This window comes from Aegilops tauschii, chromosome 7 (assembly GCF_002575655.3).
Source record: "Aegilops tauschii subsp. strangulata cultivar AL8/78 chromosome 7, Aet v6.0, whole genome shotgun sequence".
Classification (NCBI taxonomy): domain Eukaryota; kingdom Viridiplantae; phylum Streptophyta; class Magnoliopsida; order Poales; family Poaceae; genus Aegilops; species Aegilops tauschii.
The window spans coordinates 47402934-47418831 of record NC_053041.3 but is presented as its reverse complement, the minus strand read 5'-3'; the positions used below and the strand labels follow the sequence as shown (position 1 = coordinate 47418831).

General features: G+C 45.5%; 2 protein-coding genes across 2 annotated transcripts; one reads left to right on the top strand and one right to left on the bottom strand.

The window, feature by feature from the left end:
* The first annotated feature begins 763 nt into the window (after window positions 1-763).
* On the top strand, window positions 764-1233 carry LOC141026768 (protein STRICTOSIDINE SYNTHASE-LIKE 10-like). Its single transcript, XM_073503617.1, has 2 exons — window positions 764-840; window positions 891-1233. The coding sequence occupies exons 1-2, from the start codon at window positions 764-766 to the stop codon at window positions 1231-1233; spliced, it is 420 nt and encodes a 139-aa protein (XP_073359718.1).
* A 304-nt stretch (window positions 1234-1537) lies between these two features.
* LOC141027834 (protein STRICTOSIDINE SYNTHASE-LIKE 10-like) lies at window positions 1538-2942 on the bottom strand. Its single transcript, XM_073505351.1, has one exon. The coding sequence runs from the start codon at window positions 2639-2641 to the stop codon at window positions 1607-1609; it is 1035 nt and encodes a 344-aa protein (XP_073361452.1). The 5' UTR covers window positions 2642-2942; the 3' UTR covers window positions 1538-1606.
* Window positions 2943-15898: the final 12956 nt, after the last annotated feature.

Below are 15898 nucleotides of genomic sequence, written 5' to 3'. Positions count from 1 at the left end.
CTTCAAGGATACACATAAGTTTGTACTTTCTTGCGACGAATGTCAAAGAATTGGTAATATCTGTAGACGTCAGGAAATGCCTATGAATTATTTACTTGTTATTGAACTATTTGATATTGTGTGCTTTGATTATATGGGACATTTTCCTTCCTTGAACAGTTATACTTATATTATGGTCGTTGTTGATTACGTAGCTAAGTGGGTAGAAATTATTCCAACTAGTAGTGTTGATCACAACACTTCTATTAAAATACTTAAAGAAGTTATTTTCCCGCGTTTGGAGTCCCTAGATATTTAATAACTGATGGTGTTTCACACTTTATTCATGGTGCATTTTATAAAACCATAGCCAAATATGATGTCGGCCAAAAATCTTTCGGCAATTGTCATGTGTATAGCATCGTTGCTCATGTATAACCAATGTAATTTACAACTCGCTAGTAGAGTAGTAGTACATGCATTTTTCTTTCTCTGGTCATTCTATTATTAAGCTAATCATATGGTTGTGCATGCCTGTAACGAATTTGTGAGGAAGAAGAAGAGGTGTTGCGAGAGGCAGCACCAACACTACTCGCTTCGGAGCGGAAGGTGGGCATGGATTTTTAGAAGAGCTCTAGTGAATTCACGCGCATTGACAACTCGCTCGTACTAGGAGTAGTGCATGCAGATGCAGGCATTCACAACCAGACAAGTAGCTAATCATATGGTTGTGCATGCCTGTAGCGAGGGAGTGCTGACCGGTGACACTACCGGGCGGCTAATGATGTGCAACCCGCGGACCAGCAATGTCACCGTGCTCAGGTCCGGCCTGGCCTTCCCCAACGGCATGGCTGTGACTCTGTGAGCGCCGACAGGACGCACCTCGTTGTCGCCAAGACATTGTCATGCAGACTGCTTCGTCACTGGCTGCACGCACCTACGGCGGGGGAAACGGAGGTGCTTGCCGAGCTGCCGCGGTACCCGGACAACGTGCACCCCGACAGAGGAGACCAGGGATGGGTACTGGGTGGGCTTGAACCGAAAAAAGCAGTGGGAATAGAACGGTACCATGGCGAACTCCATGAGGGCCGTCAGGGTTGTCGTCACCGGAGATGTCAAGAACTGCAGGGTGGCCGTGGCGCTGCGGGGTTCAGCGACTCCACGGTGAGCGAGGTGGTGGAGAGGAACGGGTTGCTGTGGATCGGCTCCGTTGACACGCCCTACGTCCGTCTCTTCAAGTTTGCATCTCTCTAGCGCATAGCAGTAAGCGTCATCGGTTACTTGGCTGACATTAAACTGAAGCAAAAAACAAATGGTTTGCTAATAAAAATATGGATTAAATAGTTTGCCTGATAAAAAAGAAACTGGAGCATTACATATAGCCGCAAGAATAATAAGAAACTAAATCCATCCTATATCTTCAAGTTTGCATCTCTCTAGCGCATGGCAGTAAACGACATCAGTATCATGCCAGACATTAAAATGAAGCAAAAAACAAATGGTCTGATCATAAAAATAAGGATTACAATAGTTTGCCTGATACAAAAAGAAACTGGAGCATTATATTTAGTGGCAAGAATAATAAAAAACTAAAAGCCCTCCTATACATACTATTCTCTACTTCTCTCTACTTCCTTTTTACTACGCCGACATAAGGAAGCTCCACCGAACCCAGGTAGAGTTTGCCGTCATCTCTTTCCATGATCTCGGTTGGCCTGACTTTCTTTGACCCTCTCATCTGCTCGACTATCTTCCCATCGGCCCCGACCCTGACAGCAAGAAGATGGCTATCACGGCCAAAAGGCAACTCATTCTTCTCACGGTGCAACGCCACCCAATAACCTCCTTTCCTGTCGGGCCTGACATTATCTGGGTAGCCCGGCAGGTCGGCAAATGGCTCGGACTTGCCCGCGTCGACCCCTCTTATCCAGTGCCTCAGCAGCTTGCATGGGCCGGTAGATGCGACCACGAGGTGCGTGCGGTCGGTGCTGAGCGAGACACCGTTCGGGTATGTCATCCTAGGTTGGAGCATGATGACGTCCGATGTTCGTGGATCATACATCATGAGGCGGCCTGTGGAGTCCCCCGTCTTGGTGACCATCTCGTGTTCAGACCTGTCGTAGTTCATCGAGCTGTGGGTGAAGTAGACTTGACCGGTGACTTGATCGACGTCAACCCCGTTGGTGAAGCGCAACGGCATGCCATCAATCTGGTCGGCCAACACGGTGGCCTCCCCACCGCCGGGCGGCACACGCATAAGCCCTTTGCACGCATCGGCCACGTAGAGGTCGCCCGTTTTCTCGTTGAAGCGCAGGCCAAGCGGGCGGCCGCAGCGGCTCTCTATGTCCGCCTCCGTGCCAAACCTGGATGTCGTGCACGTTTCGCTGTCGTAGCCTGGTCCGTAGGCGTATGTTGTCCAGCCGAGCTTGGGCCCATTCGATCTCAGGATACGGCCGTCGGATACGCTGTACGGGCCTCGGCCCTGAGCGTCGAAGGCGACGCTCTCCGGCCCGTGCACTTCTCCGTGCGGCAGGGGCAGCTGCTGTGTCCGGGAGGCGTCGAAGCTTGCGGCGGCGGCTGCCATGGCCCCGGGCATGAAGAGAAGGACGAGTATGACGAGAGCGACGGTGGCCTTGAGGAGGCGGCTCATGCCGCAGCCCATGTTGGCGGCTACCCTCCTCGCTGGCTGGCTACCTTAATCTTGGGGAAACATTTATACCCGGCGCGCCGGCCGAACATTGGGCCGGTCGCGCGCGGGACGTTCGATTGGGAGTCATCATGTGGCCAGAACAGACCGTGACCCCACCTTATCCCTTCGCTATGGTTGCCTTCTTCTTCCGCTCTCTCGCTCCCCAGCTGCTCCCCCGTCGTCCGAGCGCGCCCCGCGGCTCTGGTCGACTATGCGCCGGCGAGCTGCTACCAGAGGTGGCCGGAGATACGAGGCGGATCGCGCGCCGGCGAGATCCACACCTCCTCCCTCCACGCGGCTCCCATCGCTAACCTCTCCCCATCTTCTCCGCTAACCCCACGCCATCCAAACCACGGCTGCTGCCGAGAATGCCATGGACGACCTCCGCACCTCCTCCCTCCCCCTATCCGCCCACTCCCCCCCCCTCTTCTAGATCTGCGGCGGCGGTCACACGGCCGTCGGCGTCACACATCTACCTGCAGGCGAGGCATTACAGAACCTGCCGCAGACCCCCGTGTGTTGCAACCGCTAAAAAAAAGCTTCAAACTCTATATGAAAAGCTTCAACCGTATATACAGAAAGCTGCAAACCTTCAGTGCTATCGAGGGAAGCTACAACCGTCTACGGAAAATGCTACAACCTTTGACGAAAAAAGCTTCAACTTAACGATAGAGGAAGCTTTCACCCAGGCGCTGCTCAAAACGAAAAAAGTTTCAATCGTTTACAGAAAAGCTTCTACCGTAGAGGAAAAAAGCTTCTACCGTAGAGGAAAAAAGCTTCAACCTTCGAGACAGAAAGCTACAACCAACCATTTTTTTTGCTACTAATGTCTTCGGATTTTGCTGGAAACAACCCATTTTTTTGCTACTGGCGTCTTGACTTTGCTGTAACCGGTGTCTGGTTTTGCTTCCATCGTATCATGTTTTTGCTGGAACCGGTGTTTTCATGTTTTTGGTTCCACCCTGTGCGAGTTTTTTGCTGGAACCGATGCCTCATTTTCTTTTTTTGTTTCCATGGTGTGTTTGATTTGCTGGAATCGGCACTGGTTTTTGCTACCACCAGTTTTTTGGTTCTAAGCGACGCGACTATGCCATTTTTTATGCTGCAACCGGCGACGAGGATGGCCGGCTGCATCGGAGTTGTGCCGCCGCACCGGAGCTACGGTCGTCGCCATGGGGAGCTGCAACCGCGGGAGCAGGCTGCTGCATGCACGAAGACGGCGACGGCGACCGACAGCGACGACGGCGACCGGCAACGAGGGCAGCGACGGCGACCTACAGCGACAGGCGACGAGGGCAGCGACCGGACGACCGGCGACGAGGGCAGCGACGGCCGGAGAACGTGCGGGCGGTTCTTCAAGGTCAGGCGCGTCCTGCGGTGTTGGTTTGACGAAGACGCGGGCGAGAGGTGAACGAAGACGAAGATTAGATCGTAATCGAACGGTTATTAGTAGGCCTATCGGATGGCTGCGGGCCGACAGCCCAACGGTTGGGCCGGTGCACCGGCGCAGATCGCTGCCCTTAATCTTGTGGATCGATCGGTACGTACATACGTAGTTGCTCGGTCGATCTTCTGGTGGATCTGGATATGGTTTGATTTGATGGATTCAAGGGAGGTGGCTAGCTACAGGTCCTATTATATGTACGTACTTTCATGGAAAGCTGGTACAGGTCCGAGTCGGCCCATGGTTCAGAGTCACGTACGTAGGGCGAGTCTGACGGAGGCAATCCAATCGGAGACGGATTCGTAGGATTTTAAGGAGAACCGAGCCCGGCCGGGTACGTACGCTCATCTCTACTGGTTTCACGTGGTGGGGCTGTGCAGCGCGCCCGGGAACTCCGTGTCGATCGTCACCTTGGAGCGGGACGTCTCTCTCTCTTCCTCCCCCGTATATCCAGGCTAGGCCAATCTTCTTCTCTTTTTCTTTTCCTTTTCTTTTTTGAGAATTAGGCCGAGCTCCGACCCAATCAAATTAATTTTGGGACTCGCCTGACCTGTTCGCCGCCGGCCTGGAATCGCAAGTTCATCGCGGCCGCGATTTCGGGACTCGGCCGCCGTGGTCTTTCTCGCCCCACAAGACGACATGATCTCCTCCTCCTCCTCCTCCTCAAGCTGCACTACGCCGGATCAGACGAGCTCCGACCACCCTTTTCTTCTTCTTTGCAGACAACAACAAGAATCCTCCCACCAGAGCCAGAGGGAGGGAACCTTCACCTACGACCCGGCCGCTGCCATCCGCCAACGACCTCCTACCCTCAGGCCTCATGTATCTTCCTCGACGGACTTCTTCCAAGACAAGACGCCAGAGAGCTACAAGAGCAGGGTGAGTTGTACACCATCTCCCGTACCGAACTGTGAGAGATTCAGTCAGCACATATGGTCCCCGTCAACGGAGCACTCACCGGCGACGACTAATCGACGGGTGAGGAGCCAGGAGCCAAACCACCTCCTCACAAGGAGAAGGTGAGCTGGCGCAAGCTGAACCCTCCTTGACTAGTTGGTGGGCATCACCAGGCATGCATTTATTTCTTTAGAGGCTTTGGTTTCTCACGGGAACGAGAAGCAGCATGCCATGCCATGCCTGCTTACTAGATTGGGATTGGTTGGCGCTCTTGCGGCTGCACTCTATTTTGCTTGCCCATTACTGCAGGTTGATAACTAAATAAAATAAATAAATAAAGGCTAGTGACTAAGACGATTTTGCCAACAATTTGAGTGGTTCTTTCTTCGGTACGATACTTCATTTCTTCGGCTCGTCGCCCGCCAAATTGCAAATTTTACACCTGTGTTCATGGTTTGGACATAAACTAGACTGATGCAATTAATAAAGACTACTTCCCCAATACCTCTTGGTGCAGAGTAATCTACTTCCATCCACAAAAGCACACACAATCAGATTTGCCCGCTGGTGATGTTCATGTTATTAGTCTGACTTGAAATATTATAGCCATCTCGATTGAACCAACTAGGTGCAGATAGAGCCCATGATTCCGGAGTTCCCATTTGAGAGATTCATTCACACAATATGTAACCGGAAAGCAGCAACAACAGCTATTCAAACCCTTTCCTCAAGATTTCATTGCATTTCAAACCCATTTCATCTATGCTTGGTTGGGGACAACACATACATAAATAAAGACAAGGATATTTGAATTTCCTCCACCACTTGGGCAACACAACCAGCCAGCCGACCAAGAGAGCAGCAGCAAACAGCCAAGACATTTTGTTTTATGTATTGTATGTACACACAACAACATCACCACCCATATCAACAATTAGCACTTCGCCAGGACAAACAATGCACACACTAACACGATCCAGCCAGCTCGCCTTGCCACTTCATCTGGTGCTTGCAAATCTCGGACCTTGGAGGTGCTTCTCTCATCGGCGCCTTGCAGCAGCATCATGCGTCATCAATCTCAATGGCGCCAAACCGTCACTGCCATGCATCTGAAAGCACAGTGCTTGCATCAAGTCAGCAACAGTTTAATACTCCCTCCTTATCAAAATACAAGACTTTTTTTTATACAAAGGGAGTATGAAAAAAGGTCTTGTATTTTGATATAGAGGGAGTACATCAGAAATCCTAGAATTTATAAAGGAGGCATGTAAAACAAGTCAAGCACCACAAATTACTTGTACATCTGGGAAAGCAAGCTCGTCACAGGTCAAACGATCTTATTACTCACAACGCAACACAAGGGAGTATATCAAGCATGACACCGTCCTTGCTTTTCTGTTCTACTCGTCTATCCAGCAATAGAAAAGCACATCATTAACTCTTGGTAAAAAGATCAAGTGGCACAACCATGATCTAATTAATTCTACTAAAAAAATTGAACTTCTCAGGAATTCTTTGCAAACACTCATGCAAGTAACTTACAGAAAGATTAAGTTGACAGTCCAATTTATCTATATGGTTAAGTCTACACGTCTAAGGAAATCATCCCTTTGATATCAAAATCCACATCCTGGCCAGCGGCATGCCAAGATCCTAAACGATTATCAAATCTAAACAAACAACCGAGTCAGGTTTTTATTTTCTTTAGGTTTGCTCCTTTGTCCCTTGTAATAATATCTAAACCGAAACCGAGCCAGGTTTCTCAACAACAAAACACAAGTCGAGACAAATATGGCTGCTTGTTTACAAAGCACCAGCAACCGACCTCATGTAAAGGCAAAAGGAGAAACCTTTTCATGAATATGAAATGGCTTTCAAGTTAGAATGATATTTAATGGCCAAGCTCATGAAAAGAATGTCGGACAGTAAAGCAAATAAACAACTCGCATATGCATCAAGGTGCAACTTGTAACATCCAATGGCACATGAAAACCACAAGTTTGCAAAGGCGGACAACTAATACACACGAAACAGTGCAATTATGCAAAGCAGGCAAGCCGCGAAAATCAACCACATTGGGAGATACATCGACGGAGGATTAAAAGCGCTAATACACCTAACATGCGAGGCACTAACTAGGCAAGTTAGCTAGGAGGGCTGAGTACTCCTAGAACAGTCTCACACAAAGTAATAGAAATTGCCGCCTGACAAAAGCAACAACAGCATGATCGAATAGCAGGACCTTAATTATTTATGCTGGAGGCCGCGACATCAACCACCAGGTCGCGCCAACAGGAGCTGCAGTTCTGAGTTTGTACTCAAGCCACTACAAAGAATTGCAAAGGAGTAGCTAGTCAGATTACAAATATCGAATCATGATGATTATCTTAAATGTAAAAATGCTTCTGCCGACACCGATTGAATAACTAAAACAAGATCTCATTCTACTACAAAAAGCTTCTCTGGAATGAGTATCAAACCCAAACAAACAACATGCACAGTAGCAAAAAATCCTAACAGGCACAGGGACTAATTTCAACAACAAGAGCATCACAAACACAAGTTTGCCGTGGCCGGAAGACCACCACCACAACACAAAACCCTAAATCATTGACCCAGTGGCCAGCACCACAATCAGCCACGTCTCAATTGCCAGGCCATCTCAAGGCACATGGATAAAGGAAGATGACCATGGACTCACCGGAACCAAGGAAGACGTAGCCACCACAGCCATCGTTGCAGGCAAACCTCATCTCATGGAAGGAATATTACTTAGTAAAGTAAATAAACAACTCAAAGTGCGACTTGTAACAGCCAATGGCACATGAAAACCATGATTATGCAATGGCAAAGACAACTAATACAGACTAAACAGTGCAAATATGCAAAGGCAAGCCGCAAGGATCGACCACGATGGGAGATACATCAACAGAGGATTAAAAGCACTGATTAAGATACGGGCCCTAACTAGGCAAGCTAGCCTTTGCACACACAATATGAACTAACTCTTTGCTTCATACTTGATTAGCGTGACATGCAAGCCTATTGCTATAGAGATTCTAAATTGCTGCCTAACCAAAGCAGCAAGAACAAGATCCAAATGCAGGACCTGAATTTAAAGGTTGATCACAACTATCAATATATACCAAATACCAACAACTGCAACACATTAATACTACTAGATTATCTTGAAATATATGTTCATAATCAATATTTGGTTAAATTTGAAGCAACATATTTTTCATAGGATTTGATAGTCAAAGTTCCAAATAAAAAACTGTTAATATATGGTTCACTGCTTACCCTTGCCAACAACAGCCTCAACAGACTGAAGAGTGCTCAAGAGACTGAAGAGTGTTGAGATGCAGCAAGATCCTAAGCCCAAATGTTTCATTCTTCTACTCGTGAAGGAGCAAACAAAGAACATATGCTACAAGTACTGGCACTGGTGCAACATCGGAGATCCCAAATCCTTTGGAGATTATCGCAAAAGATATTTGAGTGCTCGGGACACAACGAGTCACAGTGCCGCATAAAAATCAAGGAAGCTTGTAGCCGGAGGAGAAAACTATATACTACTCATCAGTGGTCATTAACAACCTTAGCAACAGGAGAAATAAAACTGCACAGACTGTTTTGTTTTACTGGCCAATACAACATCAACAAGGGAAGCAACAAATAGACAACCCCAAAAACCATGGACCCAGTTTAGGAAGCAGGATTGGTTCCTAGAAAAAAATTACTATACGAGCTAGTATGTGAATTAAGCTGTCAAAGGTTACACTTTTTTTTTGTCGAAGGTGATAATTTTCTGCATCTAGTTTATTCCAAAAACTTTTTCTGCAGCAAGTTTAGTTTAAAAACTACATGGGACCCTAATCATCATGGATTCAGAACATGTGTAACAATCGGAAGTATCAATTAATATGGCGCAATGCAGCCGCAACCATAGCAAGGAAAATATTTTGGTCATCGTTCATTCACAAAAACAGAAATGTGGATTACAGCAGACACCATCGCCACAGCCCCAAACTGATCCCGAGAAATTTCCATGGTGCAATGGCCAGCATACAATTACCACGGCTCGATGGTTGTGGACACACAAGGAAGGAGAGTAAGCATGCGAAAGAAAGGAAGCAATTGGCTCACCTAGGCCGAAGTCAGAGAATAAGCGTTCACCGGAGGTGTCAGAGGATGCAGAGTAGGTGTTATTTGCGCCGAGTCCCAGCTCCGATGCGGCATAGGAAAGAACAAAAAATGTTGAGCTACAGAAACTAATCAGCTACATAGCAAATTAAAGAAGCACCCATTGATCACCTAGCATAGCAAACAACTGACAATCAAACATACAACTGGATTAAATATACATCCAAGATGAGTCAGAAATATTATTAACACATGCATGATGGCTCCCTCCAAAGCACATAAGGATAGCATTTGTTCTATCTATTCATGCACATCAACACTACAACAGTTAATAAGTAAGCGTTTTCTTTCTATATGATGATAGCCATTATTAACAAATCAACACCCCAACATAAGCAAGGATCCTACCAAAGCTAGAACATGGACCACTACCAAACCCTGCAACATGCAATGCAAAAAAGATATCGAAATGGATAAAACAAAGCATATTCGTCGAGGCACAACATAATCTTGCATAGGCAACAAAGCATAGTAACAGCCACATACACACATGGCGTCGCAAAGCACAAGTATTATGACATGTTTAATCGACAAGAAAGAAATCTAACAACAGTCCCAAGATCATGGTAGTGGCCAACGACCACCACCACTACACACAACATGACAACAACAATCTCCCATAGCTCAATGGCAAGACCTTCTAAGAGCGATAGAGAGAGAGAGCGAGAGCGAGAGAGAGAGAGATAGAGATAGATAGATAGATAGATAGATAGATAGAGAGAGAGAGAGAGAGAGAGAGAGAGAGAGAGAGAAGGGGCTCACCGCAGCCCATGTAATCGGACATGGAGGTCCCGACGATGTATGGTATGGTTCACGTGCTGTCGGCGGGCAGTCAAGTCCCAGTGTAGGTAGGTCGCTAGTGACGAGATGCTCTGGAATCATATGCTTGGCAGATCAGCGACACATGTTGCATGTACGAAAAAGAAATCACCGTTCATATACATGTAGATGCACTGATACAATAAAGTGTTTCTTCATAGTAGTAAGGACAATTGTCATATGGTCAATGGACAAGCACATGTGTAACAAAACAGAGATAACAAGGTGGTGCAAAGCAACCACAACTACAACAACACAGCAGCCAACTACATCAACAAAAGAGAAAGACTTAGAGGACTAAACTTGAGGGCTAAATCCATTGACTATTATGCCAGAATCATCACGAGACGCACAACCCAGAATCCTAGAAATTGCCATGGAATTGAAAGTGTTTGCGTCACAGACCATCAGCACAACCCAGAATCGTAGAAATTGCCATGGAATTAAATGAACCACGAATGGATGGCCGTGAGCACACAGAGTAGAAGAGAAAGCGGAGTAGTGGGACCAACTGAGTGGCTTACCTATGCAAGAAGGGGTACTGGAGCAGACGCGCTGGCGAAGCCACTACCTACATGGGGGTGATGGCGCCGCCTGATGTAACCATTGCACCTATAGGTGCCTGCTCTGGACCTCCATCTTGTGCATTGCACTGCAAGACAAAGCTCTCTCACGCCTTGAGCATCTCAACAAGCTCCCTAGTGGTATGCCCACTAAGGCCTTCAATGGAAGAAATCAGAATTCTTGTCTATCATCTGCACCCAAGAATCAAAATGTAAGTTTTGGAGTTCAAACCAGCTGCGTGACAATTATGTGGTGAAATAATTTGCATACTATTTTGGTTTGCCAGGAATTTCGGAAAATATTCCAACATTACAAGTGAATTCATTCTGCGGTCGAGTAAAACGTCTTCCAAGTCGCAGCCACTTTGTTAATTCGTTGTCAATAATAAACAGAGCCGACCTGTGAATTAAGTTGCCAAAGGTTATACTTGTTTTGCCAAAGGTGATAATTTTCTGCATCTAGTTTATTCCAAAGATAATTTTCTGCATCAAGTTTAGTTTAAAAACTACATGGGACTGATACGTCTCCGTCGTATCTACTTTTCCAAACATGTTTGCCCTTGTTTTGGACTCTAACTCGCATGATTTGAATGGAACTAACCCGGACTGACGCTGTTTTCAGCAAACTTTCCATGGTGTTATTTATGTGCAGAAACAAAAGTTCTCGGAATGACCTGAAACTCCACGGAACATCTATTTGGAAAATAAGAAAAATACTGATAGAAAAGTCCACTTCAGGGGGCCCACACCCTATCCACGAGGGTGGAGGGCACGCCTGCCCCCCTAGGGCGCGCCCCCCTACCTCGTGGGCTCCCTGACGCTCCACCGACCTCAACTCCAACTCCATATATTCACTTTCGGGGAGAAAAAAATCAGAGAGAAGGATTCATCGCGTTTTACTATACGGAGCCGCCGCCAAGCCCTAAAACCTCTCGGGAGGGCTGATCTGGAGTCCGTTCGGGGCTCCGGAGAAGGGGATTCGTCGCCATCGTCATCATCAACCATCCTCCATCACCAATTTCATGATGCTCACCGCCGTGTGTGAGTAATTCCATTGTAGGCTTGCTGGACAGTGATGGGTTGGATGAGATCTATCATGTAATCGAGTTAGTTTTGTTAGGGTTTGATCCCTAGTATCCACTATGTTCTGAGATTGATGTTGCTATGACTTTGCTATGCTTAATTCTTGTCACTAGGGCCCGAGTGCCATGATTCCAGATCTGAACCTATTATGTTTTCATGAATATATGTGAGTTTTTGATCCTATCTTGCAAGTCTATAGTCACATACTATGTGTTATGATCCGGCAACCCCGAAGTGACAATAATCGGGACAACTCCCGGTGATGACCATAGTAATATCGATGCTAGTTTATTTTCTTTTTCTTGCTTTCTTCTTGTGTGTTTGATAAACCTTAAGAAAAACCCAAAAAATTAGTTGTAGCTTTTATTTAGTTTACTTTTCTTGCTGTAGTTGTAATAGTTAAAAAGAAAACCCAAAAAGATTTCCTGTTATTCTTTTGCTTGTTGGGAGCTTTCCCGTGTAAATAGTTTTATTTCTTTTCTTTTCTTTGAGGGTCGATAGGAGAAGACCATGATTAAATTGTTGAAGTGGCTCTTATATGCATTATTGTTGATTTAACCAAGAGCCCATATTGCCTTGTCTTCTTCTGTTTATTGAATGCTCGCAGATTCCAGCTTAGTCCAATGCATGTGCACTCTTATTATTTTCACATCGTTCGGTCGTGCAAGTGAAAGGCAATTATGACGATATATGATGGACTGACTGAGATGGGAGAAGCTGGTATGAACTCGACCTCTCTTGTTTTTGTAAATATGATGAGTTCATCGTTCCTGATTCAGCTTATTATGAATAAACATGTTTGCAATGACAATTAGAGATCATAGTTGCTGATGCCATGCTTGATTAGCTATGAGTTATAATGGTTTACCTTGCATGCCAACATGCTATTAAAATAGTTGTGATGTGGTACAGTGGTGTGGTATCCTCCTTTGAATGATTTAAGTGACTCGATTTGGCACATGTTCACACATGTAGTTGAAACAAATCAACATAGCCTTCACGATATTTATGTTCATGGTAGATTATATCCTACTCATGCTTGCACTCAATGTCTATTAATTTTAATGCATGTTCATGACTGTTGTCGCTCTTTAGTTGGTCGCTTCCTAGTCTTTTGCTAGCATTCACTTGTACTAAGCGGGAATATTGATTGTGCATCCAATCCCTTAAACTCCAAAGTTATTCCATATGAGTCCACTATACCTTCCTATATGCGGTATCTACCTGCCGTTCCAAGTAAATTTGTATGTGCCAAACTCTAAATATTCAAATGAAATTTTGTTTTGTATGCTCGAATAGCTCATGTATCAACTAGGGCTGTCCGTATCTTCCATGCTAGGCGGGTTATTCTCAAGAGGAGTGGACTCCGCTCCTCACTCACGAGAAAATGGCTGGTCATCGGGATGCCCATTCCCATGCTTTATGCAAAATCAAATCAAAATAATTGCAAACAAAACTCCCCCTGGGACTGTTGCTAGTTGGAGGCACTCGTTGTTTCGAGCAAGCCATGGATTGATGCTTGTTGGTGGAGGGGGAGTATAAACTTTACCATTCTGTTTGGGAACCGCCTATAATGTGTGTAGCATGGAAGATATCGTCATCTCTTGGTTGTTATGTTGACAATGAAAGTATGCCGCTCAAAATATTATTTATCTCTATTTCAATATCGAGCTCTGGCACCTCTACAAATCCCTGCTTCCCTCTGCGAAGGGCCTATCTATTTACTTTTATGTTGATTCATCACCCTCTTATTAAAAAGCACTAGCTGGAGAGCACTGCTGTCATTTGCATCCATTACTATTAATTTATATTGGGTATGACTATGACTGGATCTCTTTTACCATGAATTACAATGTCTAGTCAGTCCTTGATCTTTAAAGGTACTCTGCATTTATGTTTTGCGGTCTCAGAAAGGGCTAGCGAGATACCATCCTGTTATATCATATCATTATTGTTTTGAGAAAGTGTTGTCATCCGAGATTTATTATTATTGCTCGCTAGTTGATTATGCCATTGATATGAGTAAACATGAGACCTAAGAGTTATTGCAAATGTGGTTAGTCATAATCTTTGCTGAAAACTTGAATGCTACCTTATATATTTACAACAACAAGAGCAAACAGAGTTTGTAAAAGTTTTTCTTTATCACTTTCAGTTTATCAACTAAATTGCTTGAGGACAAGCAAAGGTTTAAGCTTGGGTGAGTTGATACGTCTTCATCGTATCTACTTTTCCAAACACTTTTGCCCTTGTTTTGGACTCTAACTTGCATGATTTGAAAGCAACTAACCCGGACTGACGCTGTTTTCAATAGACTTTCCATGGTGTTATTTATGTGCAGAAACAAAAGTTCTCGGAATGACCTAAAACTCCACGGAACATCTATTTGGAAAATAAGAAAAATACTGGTAGAAAAAGCCACGTCAGGGAGCCCACACCCTGTCCACGAGGGTGGAGGGCGCGCCTGCCCCCCTAGGGCGCGCCCCCCTACCTCATGGGCCCCCCTAACGCTCCACCGACCTCAACTCCAACTCCATATATTCACTTTCGGGGAGAAAAAAATCAGAGAGAAGGATATATCTTGTTTTACGATACGGAGCCACCGCCAAGCCCTAAAACCTCTCGGGAGGGCTGATCTGGAGTCCGTTCGGGGCTCCAGAGAAGGGGATTCGTCGCCATCGTCATCATCAACCATCCTCCATCACCAATTTCATGATGCTCACCGCCGTGCGTGAGTAATTCCATCGTAGGCTTGCTGGACGGTGATGGGTTGCATGAGATCTATCATGTAATCGAGTTAGTTTTGTTAGGGTTTGATCCCTAGTATCCACTATGTTCTGAGATTGATGTTGCTATGACTTTGCTATGCTTAATGCTTGTCACTAGGGCCCGAGTGCCATGATTTCAGATATGAACCTATTATGTTTTCATGAATATATGTGAGTTTTTGATCCTATCTTGCAAGTCTATAGTCACCTACTATGTGTTATGATCCGGCAACCCCGAATTGACAATAATCGGGACCACTCCCGGTGATGACCATAGTTTGAGGAGTTCGTGTATTCACTATGTGCTAATGCTTTGTTCTGGTACTCTACTAAAAGGAGGCCTCAATATCTCTTAGTTTCCGTTAGGACCCCGCTGCCACGGGAGGGTAGGACAAAAGATGTCATGCAAGTTCTTTTCCATAAACACGTATGACTATATTCGGAATACATGCCTACATTACATTGATGAATTGGAGCTAGTTCTGTGTCACCCTATGTTATGATTGTTACATGATGAACCGCATTCGGCATAATTCTCCATCACCGATCCAATGCCTATGAGCTTTTCATATATTGTTCTTCGCTTATTTACTTTTCCGTTGCTACTGTTACAATCACTACAAAATACCAAAAATATTACTTATGCTACCGTTACCACTACTATCATATTACTTTGCTACTAAATACTTTGCCGCAGATACTAAGTTATCCAGGTGTGGTTGAATTGACAACTTAACTGCTAATACTTGAGAATATTCTTTGGCTCTCCTTGTGTCGAATCAATAAATTTGGGTTAAATACTCTACCCTCGAAAACTGTTGCGATCCCCTATACTTGTGGGTTATCAGGGACCCTGAGCATCATGGATTCAGAACATGTGTAACAATCAAAAGTACCAATTGAGAAGGCTCAACGCAGCCGCAGCCATAGGTAGGAAAATAATATTGTCGTCATCGTTCATTCACAGAAACAGAAATGTAGATTACAACAGACACCATGACCATAGCCCCCAACCCAGCCCAAGAAATCTCCATGGTGCAATGGCCAGTATACAACTACCACGGCTCGATGGTTGTGGACACACAGGGAATGAGAGTAAGTATGCAAAAGAAACGAAGCGACTGGCTCACCTCGGCCGTGGTCAGAGAAGAAGTGTTCATCATAGGTGTCAGAGGAGGGAGAGAGCTCTGGGGAGAGCAAGTGTCATTTGCGCCGGGCCCTAGCTCCAAGAAACAACAGATATTGTTGAGCTCCAGAAACTGATCAGGTAGCATAACAAATTAAAAGAAGCGCCCATTTGTTCAACTAGCGTAGCAAACAATTGACAATCGAACATACAACTAGATAAAATATCCATCCAAGACTAGTCATGAATATTGCTAGCACATGCATGATGGCTCCCTCCAAAGCACACAAGGATAACACTTGTTCTATCTATATGTGCACAGCA

Excerpts from the sequence above, each read along its gene's own strand:
- LOC141027834 (XM_073505351.1), bottom strand. The coding sequence starts at position 2,641 with ATGGGCTGCGGCATGAGCCGCCTCCTCAAGGCCACCGTCGCTCTCGTC.
- LOC141026768 (XM_073503617.1), top strand. The coding sequence starts at position 764 with ATGTGCAACCCGCGGACCAGCAATGTCACCGTGCTCAGGTCCGGCCTG. Across the intron at positions 841-890 it reads AACGGCATGGCTGTGACTCT|ACTGCTTCGTCACTGGCTGC; the intron begins GTGAGCGCCGAC and ends ATTGTCATGCAG.